Genomic DNA, 20747 nt, shown 5'->3' on the forward strand with positions numbered 1-20747 from the left:
ATAAATGTTTTGATTTTCCAAAATGTTCGGTTTTAAACGAGTTCAAATCTATTTTACAATTTTAGAATGATACAGGATTTACAAACTTGCAATATAAAACAAACATTCATGTGGTTGATTTTGCGTGATATTTATTTTGATTCAGCATTCTCTATAGTTTTTTTTTCACTTTCTTCTTGCTCTTACCGCATATATAAATCTTTAATTAGTTTGTGTGAATTTTCATTGTTCTTTCATTTTTTTTTGGTACAAATTGTATGCGTTAAGTTTTGCCATTTCTATTTGTAAATCTTAAAAATTATTATTATTGCGCAGCTGAAGTTTATTCTGTTGTAGATTTGTTTAAATACGTTTATCAAAGTTGACGGCTTGAAAATATATAAATGCATCCGCTTTTTAGCTTGTGGTTCAGTTGTGTGTAGGCATTTTAGGTCGTACAATTCGTTTGTTATAGTAATCAATTAGTTTATGCATTCATTAGATCTTTACACCACGTTCTAAACACATTGTCATGTACAAAAAAATACTCTAGATTTGATTTAAAAGTGTTTTTTTTTTATATTTATAATCTCTGCATTAGTGGAATTTAGGATTTATCTCATACACTTCTACCCAAAACATCAGTTTAAACTTTGCGCTAATTTGTTTTTAGGTTAATTGGGTTCCTTGCATTACTTAAAATTAGGGCTAGATTATCAACTAAATATTGTTGCTGCTGATATATGCGTCCCACTTTTTGTCCGACTTCTTCGCTACGTTACGTGGAGGCTGGAGTCTAAAACAGTACGAAACAAATGCTGGAAATGCACACAGGGTAAAAATAAAACTAGAGGCTGCCTCCTGCTAGCACAACACTCGCTCACAATTTTTACAAATAATACAGAAGCCTACTAATTACATAAATAAAGTAAAACCATTTAAATCGATACGCATACACATAGAAATTAACGTTAATGAACTCTCCACCCACTCCGCCCGCGCCCACCGATCCCCTCCAATATTATGCGGCCAACAAACGCTGTATATTCTTCGGCGTGTTCTCCCCATTCAAGTGCTTCGTCGTGTATCGCAGGGCATTCAGCAGCGGCTCCGCCTTGATGGCCGGTTGCGCCTGCAGCAGTCGGACGCACCCCTTCACGTCCACATGGGCGCCACGCACGAAGGCTCCCTCCGGATGCACATGGTCGTAGAGGATCACCAGGCCGACCATCACGCGCAGCACCAGCATTTTCGTATCCTCACGCTCGATCTGTTGCAGGAGTTTTCTGAAAGCAATTGTCCATCGATTAGAATATTATCACTAGGAGTGTTTCATTTAAACTCACGGATTTTCCAGCATCCTCAGGCACACCTTGGCCATGGTGCCCAGCGTTTCCGTCGTGTTCTGGACATCATCGGCATTGTCATTGACAAACTTTGAGGTCGCCTCGCTCAGCACCTTGAGCATGGGCGTGGCGTGGGCGTAGAACAGGGACATCCGGTTGGCCAGTTCCGAGCTGACCAGCATGTTCTCCGTGGAATCCATACGCTGTCGGCTGACGATGCGTCTGTAGTAGCTAAAATCATTCTGTATGGCGGGGGTTTTCATCTGGAAAATAGAAATATACAATACAATTAAAAAGTTTATCACTTTGAACATCATTCTAGGAATGAAATATTATCTGGCATCAGTTCGAAACATCCGTCAAAATGAGCAAGCGAAACACTACGGGATTTAGGAACATATTCAAAAATATTTACAAACGCGACATGAAAGGGTAAATTGAAAATTATTTAGTTAGTTTTCTAAACCACATTTGGGATGTTGATTCGCACCGCTCGCAGAAACAGGCAGAAGACCTACGTCATGGAGGATTCCGAATCGCAGAAGCCCGAAATGAATCCGAGTCCTGAGCGCAAGGAGGATCGCAAGGAGCGCAGGAAGGAGAAGGAAATGGAGAGCAAGCGGGAACTGGAGCGGCGAAAGGAACTCGCGCGGGAAAAAGAACGGGAGAAGAAGCAGGAAAAGCAGCATCAGCAGGAGTGGCGCAAGGAACTGGAGAAGGAACGTCAGCGTGAAAAGGAATTGCAGCGGGAACATCTAAAGCAGGATCCATCCACCTCCTCCAGAAGGGTAAATAAAGAAATCACCAAATTCGACGAGGAATTCGAGCGGGACATTCAAAAGTTGGAACAAAACATTTGCCAGCTGGACTTTCGCTCCAAAACGATGGCCACCATGTGGATGGACAAGCTGCGCCAGCCACCACACAATGCAGACGAGGCCAGATCAAGGAACATAATAACATCCCACCTGCTCAAGTGCTGCGGCGATAACGTATTCAATAAGGAGCCATTCAATCATCCTCCGCCACCACAAAATTTGACAACCATAAGGGAGACGATGGTGAGTTTAAAGCGAGTCGTTCTTCAGAAGCTATAGTCATATATAGACAATTTTAAAGCCTCCATTGATATAGACAATTTACTTGCTATTATTCCTTTTCACCGAAATCTATTTATTTTTTATTCTATTTTCTAGATCTTAACGCGCGAGAGTACGTGCCATGGAATGCCCAGTTCCAAGCAGATGGAACCCAAAGCCAATCTAACCCAATTGTTTAGCGATTCATACGATGGTGGCGAGTTCCTAAGCCAGCTTCCCGTGCCACGTGATGGGGCATTCTTTATCTATTACATGCAACCAAATTTATAAAAGTGAATTGGATTTTAAAGGAAAGCCAGCTAAATTCCAAACGTAAATCTTCAATTTGTACTTTTTATACAAAATGTTAGTAGGAAAATGTTGATAACCTTTACTTTAGTAAATAAAGCTAGCTCGAATTGTTTCTTATTTTAAAGTTCTGCCATATTTTTAGGTAAGATACACATATAGGGAAAAGGACTTGTAAGTTTTTCTTATAGCAATCAGTTTTACCCACAAGATCATAAGGTGTGCAACTATCGGTTGCTTTCAACACTCGCTCTTGTTAACCTCTAATTAAGTTTGACTTGAAAATCTAATTAGTAATTACGCGGTACGTGACACCGCAATTTGCCTGCCTGACGCCGTCTTGCCAATGCTTCCAAACGGTTTTCCACTTTGGGCCAGGCCCAAATCAACGATGCCGCACTTAAGCTGTCAGGGCTGCAAAAAAACGTGCGTGAGAAAAAATACAAACTTTACAGAAATGCCGCCCGCTAAATTTTTGAGTCAGGTAAAGTGGGGTTTGCTCATCCAATCACCTTGACAGAGGCACTGCAAACGAACATCATGCACTACTATACAATACTATACTATGTATATAGTATTGCTTTCCAGAGAGACTGTTGTGAAACCTCATATAAATACGTTATTAGCATAAATCGTTCTGAACAGTCAGAAATGAAGCCGCAAACAGGACGGATCGTGAAGAGCAGTTCGCCGAGCTGGGTGAGTGTTTCACTAGATTTCCATTCGGACACCCGAGATGATTAATCTATTAATGATTATTCGAAGCTATGTGCACTTATGCCGCTGATGATCGATGCAGTTTGCGGGAGAGCTCAGTATGCATCACCTTATGGCAGTGCTTATGCAATTACCACATCCAACTACGCCCAACCCAACTACGCCAATCCAGATGTGCAATCGATATGGACGGGTCCGCCGATCATAGTGAATGATAATATGTACAGTGCCCAGGAACAGCAGCAGTATCCAAAAAGTAATGGTTATTATGGCGCGGAACCTTCGTTTAGACAACCATATCCAAATTGGAGAAGGGAAGAGCCAACACGTGCTCCCAATCACAACTACAACAATGTGCCGGGCTACTTTTACTATCAACAACAGGAGACTACTCCATCAACACCGCTGCACTATCCCCAATCTATTCCAGCTCAACTTCAGCCATATCCACAAAGGAATCCGGAGCTGGAGACCAGCGATTCGCGTCGCGAGGAGGAGCAAGTCGTCCAAATTGGCGGCGGTCGCTCACTGGCCACAACTAACTATCTAAATACGTACAATAATAACGAGAATTTCTATGAACCCGCTCAGCCCTGGAGGCGTCGTGATTACCAGGCCAAATATGCCCAACATTTTGCCGAATATTTGCGTAAATATCCAAGACGCCTGCAGCCAGTTTACAACACCAACGAGGATTTCGTTGAGAAGTAGGGGAATACTCAGCATTTCCCTCTGCGCAAAAAAACAAATTGAATAAATCCCCTCAAGAGCCATTAGGCTTTTCGTTGAAAGCGTGCCAAGAAAACAATTTTGTCTGCACTCGGAACAGATCAATTGCATCCGATAAAGATACAGATGCAGCTGCTGTAGAGTCAACATTCCAAAACAGTAAATATTGGTTTATCCCTTCAAAAGGCAAGAAAAAAATAATTGTATGTAACATAACTATGCTTAGTTAGTTCCCTAAGAGATTCAAAACAATAAAAGTTATTTTTAAAAAATGTAGATTATTTTTTAACTGTTCTAAAAGAGAAATACGCATTTTTGAAGCATGTTCTTGGTTTTCTTTGACATGAACTTTAAATATCAGTGGTTAACTTACATAGAGGAGCAATAAAGCTAAGTTTATTGTACTCTATACAAGCACTATGTGTGTAAGTGCCTTCCCGATGCCCAAAGATTTTTCGCAATAAACTCGACATTAAAACGAAGCCAGTTACAAGCAAAGTCAATAAATTGTGCAGCATACTTTGGGGCGCACTGGAAACTGGTGGCAACAAAGGCGCAGAAACAATGCTCTTCATCGAGGAACGGAAGTGGCAGTTAGTTGGGAAGCACGTTTGGGCTATATAGTATGTACGTACATACATATATCGGTGTATATATGCAACTTTTTACATGGGAAAATCAGTGAGCGCCAGGCGGCTGACACTTTGAGCGCACAATGAACGTGCAGTTTGCAGCGTTTAACATCATCATCATCGCCATTATCATTACCATTATCGTCGGGAGCACAAAGTTGCAGACACACTAGACATCAGAGACTAGAAGCCGATGATGGTGATGACTTCGCCATCCCTACCTCCACCCATTTACCCGATTGTCCTAGATCCCCCCTTTCCCCAATCGATTTGATGAAAGTTTCGCCAAACGGAAGCGAGCCATGGGAAATGCGCCATTCACAGGGATTTGCCATTAAACAAATCGATTTTATTTGACTCCGGACCATCCAACCGACATAACCAACTGCCACAGAAACTGGCGTGGCTCATGGGTAATGTTTTAACCCAGTGCGGATACGTTTGTGTTTGCATATTTCAGGCCTTTGTTATGGTCAAACACTTCAGGTTAACCAACATAATTATGTGTTTGAATTTCATTAAAAAACATATCGATTTTGTTGGTCTTTTTTTAAAGTGTTTATTGTGCGTTAATTGCAATGTGTAATTTATAATCAAACAAAAACGGAAAAGGTAATTTAAAATAATAAAACTAAAAGTTAAAAAAAATACTGAACAAACAGGAAAGCTCAACGTCAATTTATAATTAAAACTATGTATAGCTTTTAATCACACAGTAAATAAACATTTGTTAGCCCCAAAAAATTACCTCTTGTTTACTTTTGAATTGTAACCTTGTAAATATTTCTCAAATTAATTTTCCGTCTTTTATAATTTGTATAATACCTGAGATATTATATACTTTGATGACCAGCACTGTCAGGCCACCGGAGCCGACATAATACGCTTTACAACTTCATCCGGCCATCGGTCGTTTGTCGTGGGCCATTTGGCTTGCGTGTGCGTAAGTGCCAGCGATGCTCCACTGTGGCCCCAACGAATGTGCACGGATGGCCCGAAAGATTTTTCATCAATGGGCCGCAGCACGCGCTCGTCTTGGCCATCCAGCCAGTCAGTCAGTCAGTCAGACAAGCAAACAGGCAGTAGTCGGTGGGCAAAAAAAGTCAGTCAATTAAAAATGCAACCACGCGCACAATGAGTTGGCAGTGGGACTTGGTTTGGCTTTATTTGACTCGGCTTTTAGATATTGCTTTGCTTTGGCTCGGCTGTCGACAGCGCCCACATAAGGTAAACAAACAGACAAACTGGCAGTGAAGAAGACTGAATTTAACCCACTAACATTTTTGCAAACAGACGGAGATTAAATTAAATTAAGCCTTCATAAGACGTTGTCTACACTGGCATCTCTTTGGTGTTTGTGGCATCTGCAAAGTTACAGGAATTAACAGTTTGTTTGCAGAGATTACTAATCTCTTGTTTGGATTTATTAAGATTTATTTAAAAATCCATTTAACTTTTTATGCCATTTTTAGTGCTTTGTTATTTAAAATTTAAGTACCATTCATTCCAAATGTATTTGAAAACGTTTTTGTTTCACTGCAAAATGTTTACTTGTAACTTAAGAGATCCCTCAATCACATTTATGTTTTATTAATTTAATAACCCACCATTTCACACTAATGTTGCCCTGTCAAACACAAGCAATGTCATGCTGCCAGTGCCTGGCTTTCCCACCTCCAGCCATTAATGGGTTAACGAGGTGGGCGTCGCACATCCAAATATGGACTACGAAGCTTGTAACACCCAGCTGTCAAAGCAACCAAACTCAAGCTAAACGCAACTCACTCACCTTGTACTCATCGAACTTCAGCACGAACTCCAAGATCTCGGCCAGCTGCTTGACCAGCGCCTGCTGCGTCTCCAGATGCTGTGTCGGATTCAGTTTGCCGCCCACCAGCTGGCCCAGCAGCTTGGGCACAATCTTGTCCAGCTCCATGGAGTGCTCGTAGCAGCGCTTCAGTTTGTTCACCAGCGGCAGAACCGCCGCCCAGGCCTTGGCGGTCACCTCCGGCGAGGGATCGGCGATGGCTTCTCGGATTTCCTTGCCGGCACCCTGTAAAGATTCCCAGGAACGAAGGCGGAAAAGCGTAAGTCAATACATTAGACTCTAAGAAGGATTAAATGCGAGCTTGGCATGCAAACATTAGACTTAGAATATTTCTACACTCGACTCTCAACTTTTGCAATTAAAAAAAAATTTAATTGTGTCTTGGACTTGGATACTATAGTTTCCTATATATAATTATATACTAGTTTCCTAAACTTGTTTAAAGTTTAACCTCTGAAAGATAAACTAGATCTTAGGTATTACATACTAATCTAAAATACCCATTACTTTTATCTCACAGTGCACACTTTTAGGGGTATTAGTTTTTACGGTACCCTGGAGAAAAACTACGCCTGCTGACCAAATTTCATGCATTTGTTTTATAACAATCAGCGAACTGCGTGCCAAGCCATTGCGGCCGGCGAATTTTCATCGAGGAAAACTCGGCGTCTTTATTTCAGCGGCACATGCAACAATAACGATGTGGCAAGCCGCGTCCATTGACTGGCGCAGCGATTTTTATCGATGCTTTATGATCTACAAAAAATAATGAAATAACATAAAAACAGTGGAATGAAAACCCACACGGCAGCGGAAAACTAAACTGGAGCTAACGAACGGACATTGCATATTGTGAAGAGTTCACTTCGCAGTCGCGCAATCAGCAAATGGCGTTGATTATTTCAATTGAGGTCTTTTGGCATTTTTTCAAATGCATTTTAAGTGGCTAATAATACTGTAAATATTTATTTTTCAGACGGCCTAAACTAAATTGTCAGCGAAATTAATGTTAAAGATATAATTTATGGCATGAAAATAATGAGTGCAACCGTTTTCTCGACTCTCTTATTTGTAGATTTTCATGATTATTAGTCTGATATACTTTTTGCGCTTTTAAAATTTGTTAAATTCCATGAAACAGTTTGAAAAGTCATATTTCCGTTGAGTAAATGATTTTTCAAGAATTGCCTGCCCAGTGGGATTAATAAATTTAATTTAAACAGAAATATATGCTGTTGGAAGTGTTTCTACCACTATACAAAATATTGCTACTTATAATGTATAAGGTGCTCCTAAACAAAGTTAGTTAACTTAATTATGGGCCTTCGATTCAGTTTCTTTTGGTCAAACAACGCACATAAATAGATAATTATATATCAAAACCCCCATCTGATGGGCTCGCGTGTCTAAGCGATTATAGCATATTATGGCATACATTATGTAGAATTAAATATAGCCAAAACCCCGCCTTCGATTCGATTCGAACATGCGAATTACACACGACTCAGTGGCCTGCAAAGTTCAAGCTCATGGATGTCGGAGTGTGGGTAACTCTATAAGGAAGCAAACGCGTGTTATTTTTGGTTTGTACACCTCTTTGTACTGTAATGGACTAGCACGTGTTGTGTGTTTATAATTAAATCGCTGCGCATATCAACAAACAGTCTGAGTGGATGGCAAAATGCAACGCTGCACTGAAAGATTAGGGTTGCCACAACTGCAGCAGTGCAGTAATTGGACCACTTAGCTAAGAAAATTAAAAGATATATACTCTTCTGTATTTTATAAAATATATTATAGTTCAAGACATATATTTTTCTTTAGGTGTAATATAGCTGCCGTGCATTCTACACCGACTTCTTTGGCATAATCATAATAATACGAATGCAACTGTCTGCAGCTCCTCGCCGAGCAAAAACACACAACATCTGTGATGTTTGGCCTCTTGTTTTTTTCATCTCGGGCTCTGTGTGCTGGCATTTCTTTTCACTCTAAATAATTTACACCTGTCTGTAAGTCAAGATCCCACGTCCTTGGCCGCTGCTCTTCAAGCGGCCCAGAATGTTTAACGCGCGCAAACAAGTAAACAAAATGTGCGGGGGAGTTAAAAAAAAGATAGATATATATACAAGTTAGAAGAATGAAAACTCCTGTCGTTGACTTGGACTCAATGGACCATTATACACAGCTAGGAATAGGAAATAACACTTTTTTTGGAGTCCTTTAGTTAAGAATTATATTTAATGTGTAATGTATGACTGTCTAAAGTCCTCTTAGAATATGGAACTATCTTCCAATAATTCTTGATATATTATATTATTGCAAGACTAACACTGTTTTGGGTAAGTTCAAAGGACCCCTGTCTTCCTTATTTCTCCCAGTGTTCATCCCACTTTATTCACCGGCATTGTCTCGTTTACGCCAGCGACTCTCTAAGGACTCTTGAAGCCACCAACCAAGCGCACGGTCATGCAACGGAAATGGCTTTGGTTCTGGTTCTGGCCTGGTCTGGTTCTGGCCAGGTCTGTTCCGCTCACATCTCCTTTGAGTTGGTGGAAAAATTGTGTCTGGTTTTGAAATAAACGTGGCCCGTGTGGGCGGACTGTTCTCGGCTGGCATTCCATTCCAGAAATTGCTGGCTGAGATTGTCGGAGCAGAGGAGGACTTCTTGGGGTTTCCTACACACATGTGGCCAAGTGTCGCTAGGCAGCTCACTTTTGTTTATTACCCTTGCGGGGGGCATTATGATTAGGGGTAGCAAGTTCATCCGTTTCTTGGGGGAATAATAATTGATGGTGTATGTAAAAATATTCAGCACTGGTGGGGAAAAATTGTAACTCAAATCTGGCGGACTCAACTAACTCTCTTACTTAGAAAAAGCATACAAATATGGTAGATGATTGAATAAATTAGCCATTCCACAAAAAATCTTTTAAAATTCTTGTAATAATATGAATAATTTTCCATTCATTGTGCAAGTGTATTTTCTACTTCTACTTCTACTTTTGGTATGTCGCCTGCATTTTATCTTGCGTCATGTGCATGTCAGAGTCAAAACAAAAGGCGTAGGTGTTTGTTGTGGGTGGAGAATTGCAACTTAAGCTGGAAGCCAAGTCACAGGAAACGGGATCGAGATGCCGCATTGCATCTTCTGTCCAGTGAGCAATTGTGTTCACGGCAACCCATCATCCTGAGTTCACAGCAAAACGCCGATGCGCTCCATTTGGATAAGCACGTGCTGTCTGCCAAGAAAATGGGGGGAAATCGTAGGGAAATCACCCACAAGACCACAACAAACTTGAACTTGTAAGACTTTTATAGCGAGCGCTTGCTCGCTTGAAAAGTAGTCATAATAAGCCAAGAACCGTTTGCCTCGTTTCGTAACTGTTTCTGTTTCTAGTTTGGGGTTTAATTAAAACACTTGCGCCCGTCTGCTCATCAGCAGCGAGCAGCATAGCAGCGCAATCAGTCAGCGTTTAATTTGTGCTCCATCATGCAGCAAACGGATGAAAGAAGAATAACCAAACCCCAAGCACTCACAATGCCAACCACACATAACCACCACATAAAGCATACTACTACACCACACTTAGATGAATAGCTAATTAACTTTAGGCGAGTGTTGCATCTGCCGCAGAATGTGGCAGTGTTTTTAATTGAAATCGAAATTGGAGGCAGCAATGCGGAAATGCAGAAATTGTGAATTGTGCAGGGAGTGGTCGTTGTGCCCCAGATAATTGCCATTGACACTTGGCAAGTGTTGTTTAGCATTAGCGAACATGATCGTGTTTTAATCGCAGCCCCCCCTCCACTCACTAACTAACTAAACTTCGAACCTGCTTCACAGCCCCAGCTTTATCTTGCAGCTACAGCACTGAGAGAAAAAAAGATGAGATCTTGCAGAGCTACAATTCTGAGTAAGGTATGACTTATTTTTAGAGAAGGTGTAATTTTCAAAAGATATTATTATATCAGAATCAGCATGGATGTTAACTTACAAATAGTACACCCAATTTTAAATTTAATCAATACAATAATGTTAATAATTTGTATTTAACAAACTATAGGATATTTAATACTATAATGTATTAAGTAAATAAATTATTCAATATCCACTTATCCAATTCCTTATGTTTTTCACAATCTTGTTTATTTCTGTTATAAGCTTTTGGTTAAACACTCTGCTTTAGTTAAACAATTAAAGGCTTAAAGCAAATTCTTGTTATAAGTAGATGTTTATTTTAGTATAAATGTTATTTTTTGCATCGGAAATTTCGCACTGTGCAAGTGTTTATCCCAAGTGGCGCTAAAGTGCAACTCCGACTTGCCATTGGACTTTCGCCCACAATGGAAACGCGTGACGCTATAAAATAGTTGATGTCATGCGTTTGTGTCGCGGAGGGGGGAAGGGGGGATCGCCGGAAAAGTGTGGGTGGTGTTGCAACAGCAGGCGAATTGGGTATGCTTTCGTGGATGCCACAGAAGTTGTTTACACCCCTTTTGCAGTGTGTTTAACAACAAAATACAGTGCTCTTGGGATGAACAGACAGACATGCCAAACATGCCGCACATTTTTTGCTGGCTTTTGCTGACATTTTCATTTTCATAAAAAAAAAAATGCATATGACTGCGCTTTTCTAATTTCCCCATGCTTTGCTTGCATCATCACAACACCGCATTCGAATTCCCATCACGTTGAAGTGAATGAATCGATGAATGAACCGCAGACAAACAAAAATGACAAAATATTCACTCTTGCTTGTGATAAAATTGTCGAGCCACAAATCAATGCAAATTAATTCCGTGAATTTCAAAAAACAAAAACCAAATCTCTTTGATGACCGATAATTTCTCATAATTTTTTTTTAATAAGAAAAACTCAAATGAAAAGTAGAAAAAAGCAGAACAAAGGAAGCTGATTCCACAGACATTCGGTCGCCGTTCATGACAACCATGAATTACGAAAGGGTATAAATAAAATACACAATAAAATAAAAAATAAATAAACAAGTGCAAGTGCAATGATGACGATGAAGATTATGGCGACAACGATGACATGTTGAGTATACAATTTTCTTATAGAGCCACTCAGATGACTAACCTAATCGTAAATGTTTCATAACTTTCAACAAATTCTGCTGCTTGAATTTTCCGGTGACGAAAATCTTTCCATAATTCAATGTTGAGCATGAAAAATAAAAGTTCTTCTATGTTTTGTTCTAGTTTTAAACTGGAATCTCAGAGAACTTATAAATAAGTTAAAATATGTATTAATTGCCCTAAAGCCACTTTCCATGAAAATAACATTTCAAATTCCTGAAACACTGATGTAGTTTAAAACTATGAATAAGTTACTTGATGCTGATTTCACTTTCAACATATTTATTCAAAAACATTAAAAAACATGTTGAATACATTTGTCTCTGTTTATAGTTCATGCTATCAAAGAGATTAATTTTAAATTTTTAATGCACAACAAATTATTTTGATATGAGCTGTCTTCAGTCATTTTTTTATAATATTATTAAGTCATTAAGTTATTAAAAATTAGGTCATATCCATTTTTATACATATTTATTTGTGAATAAACAAGCACTTAATCTAATTATGAAATAACAAAATGTACATGAATGATTTTAGATCGATGTATTTTTAAAAATGTTTTTAAACATTCCTTTTCGTTCATTCTACAATCAGATATATTAAGCAAATATTTGCTTAATTTAAGGATAAATGATCAGGATTATTGCACACATTTTTTCCCTGTGTAGGCCTTGCAAAATTCTTTGTTATTGTTGATGTTGCGTTACACTTGCAAAACTGCTGTCTCGGACAAGAACTCGCAACTATGGCTTTTGTGAGTCATTTTTTGAATCTGAGCGATCGTTGACTGCCGCTTTTGTTGCGGAAGCGAGACGGAGAAGTGCGAGGGAGAGGGCACTATAGAGATAGAAAACCAGAGGTGCAAGTTTAACTTTTTATTTTCACAAGAATGCGACGATGCTGTGCATCATTAAAAGTCATTTGCAAAACAATAGCATTTGACAATTAAAACGATCACTTTCAGTTGATGCATCGCTTTATAAATAGAGATTTGCTAGTCTAACCAATATTGAGTAAATCCCAAATGATTATGATTTCCCGTGAAAGCAATCTTCTCGACATATTTGGACATTACACAGAAACGGGAGGAACTCAGCTCGGTGTGAATCATTAGGAGCTTTGAGAACCATATAATAAACCGAAAACAATAAAACTGAAGACATTCGAATTCTTCTGGTGCGTGAGTCGTAAATTCAATTACCATTTACATTTGAATAAACCATAATAGCTTTATTTCCTCGACGGCCAATGCGATATTACTTGTCACGAGCACGGACATAATTTATCAAGATAATCGAAGCGAAAACAGAAAAAAGACTCGAAAAACAGCAGCAATTACAACAGTCCGTTGCGATTGCAATAAAGATAAGATAAACCTGGCAATATCAATGTCAGGTGAGAACGCGAGGGGATAATGTGCGGTTTTCGCTGGAAAACATGGAAAATGCATGGGCATATGAAATACCAATTCAAGGGATTACCTTTATTGCTTTCAATATATTTAAAAGAAAAACTTCAACGATCTTAAGCCTTAAGAGGATTTTTATGCAAAATATTATATATTGTATTATACGGTACATTTAACAATACCTTCGATTGTTATCCTTCAATAAAGTTGACATTAATTAATCTTTAGTGTTGAGTACGTAAAACAAACGCAACGATGTGCAAAATAATAGCATTTAATTATCGACAAAAGTTCGCTTATCGGTAACCCGAGTTTGACGCACTTCATCCGGGCAGCCAAACAAATGTCATTGTCCCCAGGGAAAAATGGTGTGTGGAAATGGGGCGAAGCAGTGGGTAAAAACCATGTGGAAATTGGCAGTAGGAGTGAGGGAAAATAGCTGTCACATTCCCATACAACATGTGTCACTGCCTCGTTCTCAATTAACTCGAGTAAATCACATTTCTCTTCCACGAGGTTTATTTTTTATCGATTCACAACTACCCTCACAACTGAAAATTCATAAACAGCTGTTAAAAATTGGGTTACCAGCGGCGTAAAAAAATCAAAGAAATTCCTGAAAAAACAGCACATTTCTGCGGACCGAAAGGCGTATTTATTTTGTGCAAATTACACGCATAAACGGAGATGCCAAACAGTTGCTCGTAAAAAAGATATAAAATAATGTAAATACATTTCTGCAGCACAGACGCCGTGCAGTAAAAAAGCTGCTGAAAACTTTTCGCTGTCGTTCGCAAGTGCACTTTGTGGATGACAATGCACTGGGCTTCTAAGCTGCTTAGAGGGATGCACCCAGACCTGGACGCACGATCCTGCCTAGAAGTCGTAAATGGCTCACTTGGCAACTTTAAGGCCATTTCAACGAGGGGCGTATCTAAAATAATTAGCAATCCTTATACAGACGGCCGTAGAAACTCAATTTCGAGGCCATATTTTAGTCTGCCGTTTAAGCTAGTATAGCATAACCCTTGGTCAAAGCCATCAAATCAAGTAAAATACAATAAACAACGATTGTCGGGGCGTTATTCAATTAAATTAAATTCGGTTAAATGAAATCTCAGCTCAGTGCCATTTTAATAAATCACAAAAATGTGTCACACAAACGCACAGTGCGTTTCAGTGCTGTAAAATGGACTTATGAAAAAGCAAAATAAATTTATTTAATTTCACACGTGCACCTTGCAATTTCATTTATTTTTCATCATGCATGCAATATTTATTTAATTAGCCTATAATTTTTAACGCACTTCTAGTGTGTGGGCGGCACTGAAATGCCACATTTGTGACCTAATTTCCCGGCTACACGAAATTATTTTAAGTGCACTTGAAAACTCGAGAAAATGATACTTGATGCGTAGCTGTTGAAACAAATTCCTCGTTGAGCTTTACACTTTAAATGTGTACACTTTAATTTACTTCCATTTGTTTACGTTTTTAAACTTCTCTATTTTTGGCGCAAATTGATTTGCGGCTGATGACGTCGGAAATTCGAAAATAAATATGTTAACGTGGGCTATAAACATTTTGCGAGTGGCTAACCATCAAAAACAGATTTGAAAAAGTGAAATGCAATGAACGATGAATTTCAATTTAAATTGCGGCTAATTTGGACAATAAAGGTTAGGCATTACAAAATCAAATTCAACTGCTTTGAAAAGCATTTATGATGTTGATTGTAAAAATTAAACCTCGCGGGGATTTCCATTTGCGGATTGGCCCACTTTTTTTTTGGGGAAGTGCTGTAAATGCTTCAAATGCGGAAGTTGATTTGTAAGGAAATTTGTTGAAACTAATAGATTGATTAAACTGCTGACCTTAAAAAGGCAGTTTACGTGTTTGTTTGCACTTCGATTTGTTTATGTCGGCGGTTTTTTCTATTTTTGTTGAAATTGATTTGTGGTTTATGACGTGGAATAAAAGAGAAAACATTTATACAGTAAAAAGCTAAGCAACTTTTATAAATAACTTCATTAAAAATGGTTTAGTGAAGCTAAATGCAATTTTGAATATCAATGGATATTCAGTTTTGGGTAAGTGACTATTACAACTTTTTTGTGAATTTATTCAGCACTGAAGTGATAATCAATAATATATTATAGGTGACAAAAAATATCTCCATATGGTCTGAGTTAATAAATAAATACATACTTATAAAGAGCAGTTTTGATAACTATCCCTTTGAACAGAACAGATTTCATAATTTTATAATATTCAAATGCCGATCTCTGGCACGCACATTATAGCGATTATATCGACTGACCAACTGAATGACCAACCGGAAGTTGGCTTTTATTTCCCGCTTGTGCTTTTGCATTCGCGCACATCATTCAAGTTATTCGTGGAATGGAAACTGAAAACTGGAAGAGGTGGGAGTGCCGAGATGAGAGGTATTCTATATGGTAGGGGGGTATGGGGGCCTATCTAATGACTGCTCATTCCGATTCTGTGATTATTTTGATTGCCGCTGGCTGTCTGTCTGTCTGCCTTTCGCCCTCGAGTGTATAACTCTCATTAAATACTTAAATGTGCATATATTTTTATTCATGCGATGCCAAATCGTTCATTCTTTTTATTTGTATGTGGAGCAATCTTTTGAAATGGGTCGCCAATTTGAAGTGGGGCTTCTCCCCTTTTGAGTGAAAGCAGCTGTGACTGAGTTTTGAGTTTGTGGGGAAATGGGAAAATATATGACAAATCATTATGTTATTCGATGGTAAAGTTTCAGTTGCTTTGGGCTAGAAAGTGAAATGAGCTATATGAGTTATGTTTTGTTATAGTTTTTTAGTACAGAATTTACAGCATAAAATATATATTTATTTTTTTAAATTGATAAATTTGTAATCCTAAGTTTGTGTAACGCAAAAAGGGCGGATAACATTTTAGTGACTCAAAAACGGTTGGATAAATATTCTTTAAATTTTTAAAAAACATTCGCATAATGACTCAATTACGTACAAACTCATTTCGACTAAGAGCAAGTACATACATACATACAAACCACAATAAACCTAGCTGATATGGAGCACTTTGCACTTGTTTTTCATGGGGGTTTGGGCATCCAAGGTTGTGTATTGGATTACTCCATGTGTTCGACATATGTTTGCCGGGCCATATGTAATCGTTATCTAGCCCAGACTGTCAGCGGTATGGAAAACCACAAAACTAATGGCTTAATTCACATAGTATATATGTATATGTACATATATTTCAAAGCAATTCATCGGATTTCAATGACTTTGGCCAACAAACCCGATAAACTTTTACTACGTGTGCAGCACCCACACGTTGTTGCTTGTTAATATAGTATAGTAATTTCACATTTATTGTTGTTTTTCCCATTCTCCGGCAGGTGAGTGCGTAAGCATTATCATCATGATTATCATCTGCTGCACCGAAATGGGACTTTTTCTGTTACTCTTATTATTATTTGCGACCCTTTGTTGACCCTGTTGTCGCCTGTTTATTAAGCACACACAATGGGCGCCTTGTATGCCATATCTAGTCTAGGCCAATATTTAACAAAAGCGTCACTAACAAGTGCTGATAAATCAGATAGAAAAGCCTATTACCGCTGGGAAAAAGTCGCACAATGATTGCGCCGAATGAAAAGAATGCCATTGTAGATGATTTTTTGGATTGAGCTAATTTTTGTACACTAATCCTAACAAATCACTAATATATTTATTAATGCGTGAAATGTTAAAAACGAATGAAAATTTATAAGCAGAAATCGCAATAAACGATTTCTTTTAAAGCCATGTCAATTACCAACTCAACTTAAAGAAACAAGAAATGCCGGGGGGCAAAAAGAAAAGAAAAGAAAAGCTTTGATTTTTCCTCTTTGGACTTTTCTTTCTATTTATAGCAACCGACTTGCAGGAATAAGTGCAACAAAAACAACCAAACAGAACATGAAGTTTTTGCCATTTTGCCAGCTTTTGGCGCCTGGCCAACTATTTTTGTTTGGCTGGAAAAGGGAGGGGGTGAGGGGAGATTCACCTACTCCACAACCAGTTTGTTTGCCTTGACAACCAGTTGTGCCAACCCAAAAGCCACCCACTCATTTTTTTTGGGGCTAACAAAATGAACGCGCACAGAGCAGTCCAATAAAAATTGCAATGAAAATAAAATGCAGCCCGCAAATTAAGCGCATTTTAAATACCTCTGGTTGGGACTTGAAAAAAGATATAAATGCGAACGGGAATCGCTGCACCAAAGGGTTAAATGCCCCACGAGGTCGTCTTTGTTGCTTTCGGTCCCATTTAAGTGGGTCAACACAAAGGAAATGAGCTCATTGGTATACATTTTCCAGTTCATTTGCGTTGATTAAAGCTTTTCGGCCTGACATTTGTTTGTCTGCCGCCCCTCATTTCCAAATACCACCGCCCCGCCCCCCAACAACCCCTTTTTCCCAATTTTACTGTCTTCTTTTTTTTGCGTCTGAAACCCAATTAATAATTTGCACACACCAATGTGAGTTAGAATTCGTCGCCAAAAGGTCAAATGCACACAGAAAAAAATATATATGTTAAATTGTATTTTGTAATCGATTTAAATCTTTATAAATTGCATATTTTATGGCAGTTTTTTTTTACGGTTTTTAGTTTTGGATTTTTTGCTTTACAATATCTTTATCAGGTACGCATACGTTTATCATTTCTTATCAATATCAAATCAAAGATGTCCAAACTATTTAATGACAGCATTAGGAAGTCAGCTATTTTGACAGAAAAAAAAACGATGCTAATCAGTTTTTAAAAAGCTATTTTTGATAAAAGAGTAGTTACAAACCCCATCATAGACATTTTTTTTCTGTGTGAGTAACGAAGAACGGGGTGACTAATTCTTCCCGCAGCGAGACGGAGAAGGAGAATCATGGGAGAGCGAAGAGCGGCGGCAAAAGTTGGTTAATGACGTCAGTGGAGCGACGATAATGAAAGAAGTCCGCTCACCGGATCGGATCATGTGGGCACGTGCGTGAGTCAGGCCATCAAAGAGATCCATGGTGGTGGGGGGCATGCCACATTGGAGGCGCCACATTGCATCCATCGGAAAATGCTCTTCTTCTCGGGCCAGTTTATCTAATCAGTTGCAGAGAGAACTACTTAAATCTACTACTCTGAGGGATTGCTTTTATTGCTGTTTGTGAACTAATATTTATTTAATAAATGGATTCTAAGTATATACGCCTAAAGCCTGGTGATCTATAGTTAACAAAATATTTACGCTTATAGCCTTGACTTGCTAATTTTAATGCGGCCATAAAATTATGGGTTATATGGCCAAAATAGCATGTATGTACATAATGACAATCATTTGTTTATTATTAAAGTAATAGTAGAGTAACAGTATTTAAAGAGAGCAAAAGATAGCGCTCTGCTCAGTGCGTCTCTTTTCTCACCCTGCCAAAGGTTAAATACTCAATTTGTTGCTCGTTTATGGCTGCTCTTATTTGTTGATTTCAATTTCCCGGCGATTGTTGTTATTTTTAGCAAGTTGTTGAAATTATCAGTCTTTTACAGTTAGCTCCCTTTTTCGGGGAAGCACAGGCATAATCAAACTACTTAAAATAGTTTTTAAACTAGCTCCTTACTATAATAATAAGCCATTCAAAAGATACTTTAGCTTAATCTCAGAAAATAATGAAAATATATAATTTAAAATATTATAATGCTTATAACACTTTTAAAAGTAATTTTTACATTAATGTTGTATATAAGGTACTGATAATTCTTTAAAAAAAAACGCTTTGATCACAATTTAGTGACTTGAACTATAGGAATCATCGGACAAATGCCCAATAACCGGTTGGCAGGGGTTGCGGTTTAGCCCGTGGCCAATGACGCATATGGCCAGTTGAGACTCACCCGATAGATCTGTATCTCGTCGAGCACCACCTCCGATTCTCGGAGTACCCGCTCCACCTCGTCGTAGACCGCCCGCTCCGTTTCCGTGGGCGCGGCGTTCTCGAAATCCAGGAAGACATCGTAGGATTTGGCGGCGCAACAATTGGAGTCGTCGCGTGACAGCAGGCTCAGCAGCTTTCCCATTTTCTTTGATTAATTAATACTTGTAGTGTTGTGGATTTCGTAGTATTGGTTTTGCTTCTATTTTTTTGCGTTATTAATTAGCACTTTTGGGGTTTTTGTTGTTTTATTTATTTGGAGCACTGAAAGGGAGTGGGAACACAAAGAATAAAGCTGTTGCACCTGTTGTCACGAATAAAGGGTTTAATAAATGGGCTGGTGGTTTCCCAAAAGGCAGCTGCAAAAGTTGCTAGGGATAGTTGACGGTGGGGGAAGCTGCATTCAATTCAGGAACTTGTTTCATCTTTCGGAGGACAATGGAAAAGGGCAGTTTCCAGGGTGGGAAAAGCGGTGACAACAAAACACTCCGTTTTCTGTTTTCAGCACCCTTCGAAGATAGGAAAAAATAACACAGATGGTTGGGGTTCAAGGAAGTTCTTGAATGTTGACTTTGAACTAACAATGGTTTTCATTTTTTACAAATGAAAATACATAATATATCTTCATCTAAGTTTTAATTAAAATTAATTTTTCAAGAAAAATATTTTGCTGATAATTTCATTTGATTTAAATATAACTTTAATATACTCAAAAATTACTTTTAAGAAATCATAAAAATTTGTTTTTCCCTTGAAAAACTTTTTTATATATTGAAATCAAAGGAATGTCGCCGATTTTCCGCTTTGTTTCATCTCTAACCAATGTTTACTGTATTTTTTCGACCTCACAAATTGCACTGCGGGGGGTGAAGAGGAGAGCGAGGGAAAGAGGATGATGAAAAAGCCATTCGCTCTCTCTCTCTCTATCTCTTTTCTTGGCAATGTGCGTTTCGCAGGAAATTCTGCGAAATCGAAACAGATCGAAATCGGTAAACAAAAAAGGAGAAGGAAAATCGGCAAGGCCAATTTTCACACATCGCGCTAAGTGGGAAAAGGCCATTTTCCTGCTCGGAGCAGCAGCACATGTAAACACATATTGCGAAAAAAAAGAGGAGCAACAAAAACGGGCTTGTTTTTGTTAAAGAATTGTGGCCATATGTGCGTGTGTGTGTACGGCTTTTGTTTATCTGGCTTTTCCTTATCTCGCTCTCTCGCCGTCCCTTTTTCGCTTGCTTCGCTATTTTGCGCGCTTATCTTCACTTTTATATTATTTATACATTTCCCCATGCAAAAGGGTTTCGTCTGCATTGGAATTTCATCCTTTCTTCATTTTTCTTCACCACGCTTATCACCTTTTTTCCACACTGCGGTACTTTGTTATATTTTTAATTAATTGCCTAGTAGCGCAAGGGCGCCTTCAACATTATGGGCAGCTCGCGGGGTGCAAATGCTTGTATCAGTTTTTTTCAAAAACACAAAACACACGATTTCAGTTCAATCCAATCAAATTCAATTCGATGCGATGCGAATGCGATACACACGCCGCCGACAAAAAACACAACAACAAAACAGCAGACTGACCGTGGCTGGGTTAGTCGAATAAAACGCACTCGAAAATATACCAAAACAGACTTGCAAGTACTAAATACTAA

At 38.6% G+C, this 20747-nt stretch overlaps 3 protein-coding genes across 5 annotated transcripts; 2 read left to right on the plus strand and 1 right to left on the minus strand.

Moving 5' to 3' along the window:
* Positions 1–105: 105 nt before the first annotated feature.
* Positions 106–20663, minus strand: LOC6605170 (protein FAM49B). Of its 3 annotated transcripts, none has more exons than XM_002029973.2 (5): positions 20448–20663; positions 19058–19359; positions 6581–6844; positions 1326–1588; positions 106–1265 (listed from the first exon to the last, which is right to left on the minus strand). In XM_002029973.2, the coding sequence occupies exons 2-5, from the start codon at positions 19238–19240 to the stop codon at positions 1001–1003; spliced, it is 975 nt and encodes a 324-aa protein (XP_002030009.1). In that variant the 5' UTR covers positions 19241–19359; positions 20448–20663; the 3' UTR covers positions 106–1000. The 3 variants fall into 3 exon arrangements, with proteins under 3 accessions (XP_002030009.1, XP_032573800.1, XP_032573799.1); XM_032717909.1 differs by having other exon boundaries at positions 19058–19399; XM_032717908.1 differs by having other exon boundaries at positions 19058–19604.
* LOC6605171 (putative uncharacterized protein DDB_G0271982) lies at positions 1653–2833 on the plus strand. The gene is made up of 3 exons (XM_002029974.2): positions 1653–1757; positions 1825–2386; positions 2522–2833. Exons 1-3 carry the CDS (start codon positions 1690–1692, stop codon positions 2693–2695), a joined length of 804 nt encoding a protein of 267 aa, XP_002030010.2. The 5' UTR covers positions 1653–1689; the 3' UTR covers positions 2696–2833.
* On the plus strand, positions 3305–4344 carry LOC6605172. Its single transcript, XM_002029975.2, has 2 exons — positions 3305–3412; positions 3479–4344. Exons 1-2 carry the CDS (start codon positions 3365–3367, stop codon positions 4139–4141), a joined length of 711 nt encoding a protein of 236 aa, XP_002030011.1. The 5' UTR covers positions 3305–3364; the 3' UTR covers positions 4142–4344.
* Positions 20664–20747: the final 84 nt, after the last annotated feature.

This window comes from Drosophila sechellia, chromosome 3L, assembly GCF_004382195.2.
Source record: "Drosophila sechellia strain sech25 chromosome 3L, ASM438219v1, whole genome shotgun sequence".
NCBI lineage: Eukaryota > Metazoa > Arthropoda > Insecta > Diptera > Drosophilidae > Drosophila > Drosophila sechellia.

What these genes read in the sequence shown, in the direction of transcription:
- LOC6605172 (XM_002029975.2), top strand. Translation starts at nt 3,365, where the DNA reads ATGAAGCCGCAAACAGGACGGATCGTGAAGAGCAGTTCGCCGAGCTGG. An exon ending in AGAGCAGTTCGCCGAGCTGG is followed by an intron (nt 3,413 to 3,478) that starts GTGAGTGTTTCA and finishes GATTATTCGAAG; the next exon opens with CTATGTGCACTTATGCCGCT.
- LOC6605171 (XM_002029974.2), top strand. Translation starts at nt 1,690, where the DNA reads ATGAGCAAGCGAAACACTACGGGATTTAGGAACATATTCAAAAATATT. An exon ending in TACAAACGCGACATGAAAGG is followed by an intron (nt 1,758 to 1,824) that starts GTAAATTGAAAA and finishes CACCGCTCGCAG; the next exon opens with AAACAGGCAGAAGACCTACG. An exon ending in CAACCATAAGGGAGACGATG is followed by an intron (nt 2,387 to 2,521) that starts GTGAGTTTAAAG and finishes TCTATTTTCTAG; the next exon opens with ATCTTAACGCGCGAGAGTAC.
- LOC6605170 (XM_002029973.2), bottom strand. Translation starts at nt 19,240, where the DNA reads ATGGGAAAGCTGCTGAGCCTGCTGTCACGCGACGACTCCAATTGTTGC. An exon ending in ACGAGATACAGATCTATCGG is followed by an intron (nt 6,845 to 19,057) that starts GTGAGTCTCAAC and finishes GAATCTTTACAG; the next exon opens with GGTGCCGGCAAGGAAATCCG. An exon ending in CTGAGGATGCTGGAAAATCC is followed by an intron (nt 1,266 to 1,325) that starts GTGAGTTTAAAT and finishes AATTGCTTTCAG; the next exon opens with AAAACTCCTGCAACAGATCG.